We start from the raw sequence: 8,043 nt of genomic DNA, 5'->3' as shown, positions 1-8,043 counted from the left end.
ATGAGGTAACCTTCTTAGGTTTTCTCATCAAGAAAACGAAGCAAACCTCTGTCCCTGTATTGACCTATCTACCTCTCTTATTCTCATGTCGTGTTCTGGCTCTTATTCTCTTATTCTTTCTCTTCTTCTCCTCTATTCGGTCACCATGAAAAGGAGCAGTCAAGATGCCATCACCTCAATTTCTTTTCGCGCCGGTGGAGACCAAACCTAGTGATTGGTGATTCACAACTAGCCAATATGTCTCCTTGTCAATATCTTCTCTTGTCTTCATTCTAGATCTGGTCACTGATGAGGGTGAGAAACTATAGTTATTGTTTTAAATCCTCTCTTTCTTGTTTTTTCACTTAAATCTCCCATGCCGGATCTTTGGTGGTAGCACCTACCCTTTTCTTTGTAGATTTGGTTCATGAAAATTTCATAAGCTGCAAATATGCTTTTTGTCTTTTTTTTTAGTTCGCAGATCTAAGCTCATGGTAAGGACTGATGTGATCTCATCTTCCTTTTTTCATTATCGTTTCATAGTATGAGTTTCTATCTAAACTACTCATACATGGGTGTTATCTATAAGGATACACATATTTGTTTGGTAAATGAACTATATATTATATATATAGCTATATAGTATTGTAATGTGTGAACACCTAGATCTACTCATAGGTTTCTAAAACGAATTTGGTTGTATGATGATTGAGACTTGTATGCGGGTCTTTACATTGTGTGGGGATTAAGCATGTGGGTAGAGTATATGAGTTAGAGAAGGGCTTAAGACATGTGTGTTCTGGTGTAACGTTATTGAGAGTTCTCGGGTGTGGCATCAATTCTTGGTGGGTCATGCAACCAAATGAAGTGGTATGATTCATTGCCAGAGCGGGTAGACAGCGTGCCTGCATCGCAAGGATACCAAATGAGGTGGTGCAATCGTGAGAATTTGGTGGCTGATCACACATGAACCGGTGTCAGTAACGTGATTTTGTGAAAACTTTGAACTCAAGAGTACCGATTTAGGTGGTGATCTCTCAGGCGGTAACATGTGGGACGCGTGGATAGAATGAGGTGGCATGGTCTCATGTTGCAACCATCGGTACTTGTTAATTGCTCTTTCTTTATTGGAAGTTTTAGGTAGAGATTTTTTATGTTGTGTGGTGAATTTTGTGATTATTTTGGGGCTGTTAGATTTTTCTTTTGAGAGAAGTGCTCAGGTACTTTTAATGAGGTAAAAAGTGATCTGGCATACTCTCACGTGATCTAGCATACTCTTACGTGATCTGATACTCTTGGAAAGTGTGGTTGATTTCGAAAATACCCCTGACCGATTTAATGAATATAATATATTCATAACTCAAATTCTCTCTCCTCCTCCTCTCTCCGATAATCATCGGGAGGAACTACTCAATCGACGTTCAGTCGTCGAGTCTTCTTCTCCACTCCTACGTCCTTATTCTTCCTCGCTATCATCGAATTGCGATCTCGTCGCTTGGATGGTGGATCATTTACAGGATATGTATCTCAAATCGTCGTTAAGACCAATGTATAGAATCTACCATAGACGAACTCATTATTTGCAGGGATTCCGATTAGATAGTAGATTTCGTATTTGTGTATGAACTAGTCGATGATCGGAAAGTTTGAATGGTCTGTTTATTAGGGAATTTTATAATCAACAACTGTATAATTGAATGTCGGGAATCAAAGCTGATTACAATTTGGTTTTGAATTGAAGTGATGCACCCAAAATCCAGCACCTTCCTACTTGGTTCATAGACACGGCCCAAGGTGGTGACCTTGTCGACCAGCTAGACCTAGCCGAGGTTTTCTCATCAGATTATGCAATCTTGGATGAGCTGAATACTCAAGTGAGCTGGAGTGACACTATCATGGACGAGCTGAGCTGGACTAATACTCACCCGGACGAGCTGAGCAAGTTGGTTCGATCTTCCGAGCTGGTTCGACCATCAAACCACCCGAGAAGCAACACAGACATACGTTCATTGTTCGAAGCATATCTTCTAAACCATGATGTTTCTTCACGTGAAACCACTTGGAGAATGTGCTCAACTCAATTATGAAACTCCTAGAAGAAGAATCAGATCAAACAGAGTTCAGATGAGGGAGTTATGCCATGTACAAATCAGGTGATGTTTAGTTCTCGCGAATTCAGACATGTGTGGATCGTCCCGCGTGTGTCCATATCCTTCCCAGCATGGTGTGCACGACCTGATCATCACTGCAAGAACCTGGACACTCCATGAACCTGGACAGTCAATGAATCTCGCCAAGTCTCCCTCAATTTCCGAACTTTGACTAGTCTTGGTCAATTTTATATTTCCTATGTCTTGTTTTCATCATTTCTATTTTCAATGTTGCCTTTCCCCACATATTTCTTTATGTATCTTTGACTCACAAACCTTATAAATATGTGAGGATCCCATGAATAAAAATCACATCGATTTTCTTTTATCTCTTTTGAGTTTTCTCTTGTTGTTCTTTGCTTAGAACATTCATACTTCTCTTGGTGAGGTTATCTCCAAGTGGAACACTTCGTTGTGTTGGACCGGTGCATCACATCCGGCAACCTTCGAAACTCTGGTAGTATCTTTGGGCTATTCCGCATCCCTTAGTGTCACCCCTCGATCCATCAGTTCTCTTCGGAGTTCATATCCCCTCTTACCGAAAGAGTGATCCGATTTTGGGTCTATCAAGTGGTATCAGAGCCACTCTTCCGGTAACTCTATTTCTATTCATTTTTCTCATCTCTCCATTTCTTCTAAACACTTCTTCATCTATCTATCTTGAACCCGGGCCCCTCATTACCTCCATAAAAAAAATCTAAGTTTATGCAGTAAAAAAAAAAGATTATATATAAAAAAAAAGGTTTCAAAGTTTGTTGTTTGTGGTGTGGTGGTGGAAGAGTAAGCCTGATGGCCGAAGAGAAATCCGGCTTGAGGTGGTTAAGGCGGGTTCCCTTTTGAAATCTCTTATCTTTCTCTCTTGATCATTTGTGTTCACTTGGATTTTCTCATTGGGATTCCTTGATCTGTTCTCTTAGAACACTGAGAAGAAACTTTGTGTAATCACCATAAATCTGAGAGAAACACGTGTGTGGGTGAGGATCAAACACTTGAGAGTGTGAGATTTTTATCTAACTTTTGTGTTGAGATTTTCAGGTTAAGATGTTTGGTCTTCTAAGGCAAAGTAGCAAGGAAAAACCCCCACGAAAAACTGCTTCTCAATCTTCATTTAAATATGCTTTGAATACTTTTGATGAGTTTGTTAGTGTGCAGGAAAAGCCAAACCGAAGGTGCAATTATAAGGTCAAAACGACCAGAGATGTGGCTGAACAAAGGAGGATTTTCAGTCCGTTGGAAGTCCAAGAATTTTGTGATAACTTTGTGGAGGGAGTAGCAAAAACTCTCAAGGACGCCAGCAAGAGTCACAAGAAGAGCACATCCACACATGCACCTATAGCTGAGCCATCTTTGTTCATCAGTAAGAAAACTCAAGGTGAATCTGAAAACCAATTTGAAAAGCTTAAAGATTTTTCAGATTCTTTACCCATTTATGATGAATCTGATGAAGAGCTAATTGGAAGTTTGATCACCTGTGAGGATGAATGTGATCTTCCTTCTCCAAAATCTGCTTTTATGATTGATGATGGACTAACCTGTTTTGAGCCGGAACTTCCGAGCAGTCTTGTTCTTAGTTCACAGGATTTTGAGGAAGAGCCATTCAACCATCCACATCATGGACGACTTCCTGGCACTAGGACACCTTTGGATGATGATCTAGGTCCTATCTTTGATGAGGAGGACGAAATTGGTCCAGTCTTTGATGAGGAAGTAACAAGCATCACATCCATAGCTATGGAGAGTCATCTACGCTTTGATCCCGGCACATCTCCTCCCCCTTTGTCTCCTGATCTTCAAAAGCACTGTGAGAACTCTGATTTGTTTAATTCTCTGCCTGACATGTTTGTCAAGATTAGTTCTCATGATGTAACTCGTTTTGGTCTTGAAAAGATGAAAGAATTTTGTGTTTCGAAATCTGTTTTTGAAAACATAATTAATTCTTTTAAAATCTTTAAACCTGATGAACTTCTTGATCATAAATGTTTTCAAAATGATAAAGGCATCAACTCTGAAATTATCTTGACCTTTGATCAGTTCTTGACACATAACAAATGTTTTGATCATTTTGAAGAATCTCTTGAGCTTGATTTGCAGCTGCTTGATTTCTATGCTAGGAAACCGTTTGATTCAAATGTTTTCAAAGGCAATGGTTTTGATCTGAGTTCTTCTAGACATACACTGATCACTGGAGATTTGTTTGCATCTTCTCTTGCCTTGGACAGTTTCTTGATTAAACAGTTGCTGGAACATAAATCACTTGAAACCGAAACTGATTTTTGTGATCTTGATTTTTGTGATTCTGATTTGCAACCTGATCTTGTAAGTTTTGAAACTGATAAAACATGGCATTTTCTGAGATCATTTCGTGATCATTGTTTTGTTTTGAGCTTTGATGACATTGTGGTCTACAACACTTTCTTTGAAAAACATCTTGAGTCTTTGATAGTTATTTCTCAATCTGAACTTAAGCTTGTGTGTTCAGATGTTGAGCAGGATATGCACGTTCTGAAAATGTCTAATATTGTTGCATGTCTTGAGAAAATTTTGGTCTGTAATATCTACTTTGATGAGCACCTTGAAAGGCTTAGACATGTGCTACTTGTTCTTGGAAAAGATATTTTGATGTTTGATTTGAACAAGTGTCTCTCTTGCACATTTGAGCCTGGTCTTTTAGTGTTTGTTTTGAGTATCCAGGATAAACAGGTTCAGCCTCAGAGAAGAAAAAGCATTGACCATGCTCGTCAGCCTGAAATTTGGAGATGCATTGATACATCCACTCAAACTGGCCACCTTGGAGATGCCAGCGACATAGGTTTAGTCCAAAGCGAATATCTCGACGTCCAGAAGGTCTTTCGTCTTGACTCCAATTTTCCTAGCAAGCCAACTCCCCAAGGATTTACTGAGGCTTGGAATCACTTTAAAATCCTTACGGAGGAAGGAGTTATGAATTTTTCAAACAGGCAGTTTCCCAGTCCATCTATCTGCGAGTACCCAGATTTTGAAGCATATTCAAGACTTGTGAAGAAGCGGCCTGAGCCAAAGCCGATCATAGGATTCAAGATGAGTCTCTCCTCTTCCCAGAAAGCTCAATATCAGGAAAAATGGCCACGGAATCATGAAGTTATGATCCATTCTCCAAAACCGGCCAAACCTGTTCTACACTTGCTTCAATGGGAATCTAGCCAATCCAATCAGCTTCCAACCAGACCTTGGCGACCAGGAGATCAATCTACACAGTCAGGTCTGACACAAATCTTTCTCAGAAACTTCTTGGAAGCTAAGTGTTTACTTTCTTCTTCTTATTTTGATATGGTACTTGAAAATAAACAGTTTTGTGATGAAGTTAACCATCTTGAACCGGTACAGCCGAGTAGTCTTGTTTCTTTGACACAGGAACTGAAACTGTTGGAGCAATCTGTCAGCACTGAATCAAAGGTGTTTCCTCAGTCCACCTCCTGTCCAAACCAAAAGCACTGTAAGGATCAAGGGTTGATTGTCCCTTCTCTTCATGAAAATATTTTGAAACCGAGAATTTCTAAGCAAAAACAAATCTTTACTTGGTTGAAAAACGTTTTGCTTAAACCATTTCATGATTTGTTTTCATTGAGCTGTGCTTTGAAAGAGATTTGGTGTAGGAAAGAGCATGAACCGAAATTACTTCATTCAAAGAAACCTTTTGATTTCGTTCATGATGAAAAACTTTCAACTTTAGCATTATCTCATTCTTTTTCTAACAGTTTCACACCTTGGCCTGATTTTGAAATTAGTAAACCGATTTTTGGCAATCAGTTCACTTGCTTGATGTATACCCACGTGCTTGATGATTATCCTAAGAGCTTGGATCCTGTTTTTGATGTCTTAAGGATAGAGAAATCTTTTGATTATTTCTTACGCAGATTTGATGTGGTTTCTCTAGTTATTTTGGATGAACATGATAAGCATGATCAGCTTCCAAAGAGAGCAAGCATTGGTGAACGCCTAAGGACTTGTGTTCATGGAACATGGAACCATTCATACTTGATGGAAATGGGTTCAGATCACCAAGGAAGTTTCTGTCCAAACTTTTTATTCACTGAATTTTCCTTGAATTTTAATTCCTTTGAATCTGATTTATTTCCTTTTGATACAGGTAAAATGGATTTGAGGACAAATCCTTTTGAAGAGGGAGAGTATGATGCACCCAAAATCCAGCACCTTCCTACTTGGTTCATGGACACGGCCCAAGGTGGTGACCTTGTCGACCAGCTAGACCTAACCGAGATTTTCTCATCAGATTATGCAATCTTGGATGAGCTGAATACTCAAGTGAGCTGGACTGACACTATCATGGACGAGCTGAGCTGGACTAATACTCACCCGGACGAGCTGAGCAAGTTGGTTCGATCTTCCGAGCTGGTTCGACCATCAAACCACCCGAGAAGCAACACAGACATACGTTCATTGTTCGAAGCATATCTTCTAAACCATGATGTTTCTTCGCGTGAAACCACTTGGAGAATGTGCTCAACTCAATTATGGAACTCCTAGAAGAAGAATCAGATCAAACGGAGTTCAGATGAGGGAGTTATGCCATGTACAAATCAGGTGATGTTCAGTTCTCGCGAATTCAGACATGTGTGGATCGTCCGCGTGTGTCCATATACTTCCCAGCATGGTGTGCACGACATGATCATCACTGCAAGAACATGGACACTCCATGAACCTGGAAAGTCAATGAATCTCGCCAAGTCTCCCTCAATTTCCGAACTTTGACTAGTCTTGGTCAATTTTATATTTCCTATGTCTTGTTTTCATCATTTCTATTTTCAATGTTGCCTTTCCCCACATATTTCTTTATGTATCTTTGACTCACAAATCTTATAAATATGTGAGGGTCCCATGAATAAAAATCACATCGATTTTCTTTTATCTCTTTTGATTTTTCTCTTGTTGTTCTTTGCTTAGAACATTCATACTTCTCTTGGTGAGGTTCTCCAAGTGGAACACTTCGTTGTGTTAGACCGGTGCGTCACATCCGACAACCTTCGAAACTCTGGTAGTATCTTTGGGCTATTCTGCATCCCTTAGTGTCACCCCTCGATCCATCAGTTCTCTTCGGAGTTCATATCCCCTCTTACCGAAAGAGTGATCCGATTTTGGGTCTATCATGAAGACTCGACTCGAAATTTTGGTAGTTGTAAATGAAATTTTTTTATTCTTTTGGGTAAACTAATCGAGGATCAGAGAGGAATGATTGAATGAATACTGTGATTGAATGTCGGGAATGAAAGGACGATTCAATCAAAGAAGATTAGACGTTCAATGATTACTAATTGATTACTGACACAGCTGTGTAACATGGTATAACGAAGTATAACTTTAATGGTATAACTGTGTAACCAAGTAAAACGTTAACGGTATAACTGAATAACCAAGTATAACTTTAATGGTATAACTGTGTAACCAAGGGGTTAATTTTTTTTTATTGCAGACAATGTGTACTTCTTCAACGAACATACACTTTGATTATGATGGACATTATTCGAAAGATGGACTTGATTATGAATGGATTCCAGCCGATGGTCGTTTGTATGCTATATCCTTTAAGACATCATCGTTGGAGGAGATCACTTATTCGTTGTAGAAGGAGAGGATATGCAGGAAGATGAGAATAGATCTGTTTACGAAAAGGCTCAATTTGGGTTACATTCCATTGGTAGTGGAACCTAAGAGGCAATCGTATATTTTGGATGATGAAGATGTGTATGTTTATCTAACATCAGTGGATAGAGAGCAAAGAAGAAGTATTTTACATGTGGAGGACATCGAAGAATTGCAAATAGTTCAAATAACCGAGCAACTGTCGAGAGTTGGAGAGAGCTCTTGTAGTAGGAACTTTTGTGAGCGTGAGAGTGGATATGGGGAAGAAGAGAATGTT

General features: G+C 39.4%; 1 protein-coding gene across 1 annotated transcript; it reads left to right on the top strand.

The window, feature by feature from the left end:
* LOC130496327 (uncharacterized) lies at nt 1–6,182 on the top strand. Its single transcript, XM_056988312.1, has 2 exons — nt 1–5,601; nt 6,023–6,182. Exons 1-2 carry the CDS (start codon nt 3,171–3,173, stop codon nt 6,040–6,042), a joined length of 2,451 nt encoding a protein of 816 aa, XP_056844292.1. The 5' UTR covers nt 1–3,170; the 3' UTR covers nt 6,043–6,182.
* The last annotated feature ends 1,861 nt before the right edge of the window (nt 6,183–8,043 follow it).

Source organism: Raphanus sativus, chromosome 6 (genome assembly GCF_000801105.2).
Source record: "Raphanus sativus cultivar WK10039 chromosome 6, ASM80110v3, whole genome shotgun sequence".
NCBI classification, from domain to species: domain Eukaryota; kingdom Viridiplantae; phylum Streptophyta; class Magnoliopsida; order Brassicales; family Brassicaceae; genus Raphanus; species Raphanus sativus.
This window is presented reverse-complemented; position numbering and strand designations above follow the sequence as displayed.

What these genes read in the sequence shown, in the direction of transcription:
- LOC130496327 (XM_056988312.1), top strand. Translation starts at nt 3,171, where the DNA reads ATGTTTGGTCTTCTAAGGCAAAGTAGCAAGGAAAAACCCCCACGAAAA. An exon ending in CTGTCCAAACCAAAAGCACT is followed by an intron (nt 5,602 to 6,022) that starts GTAAGGATCAAG and finishes TTTCTTACGCAG; the next exon opens with ATTTGATGTGGTTTCTCTAG.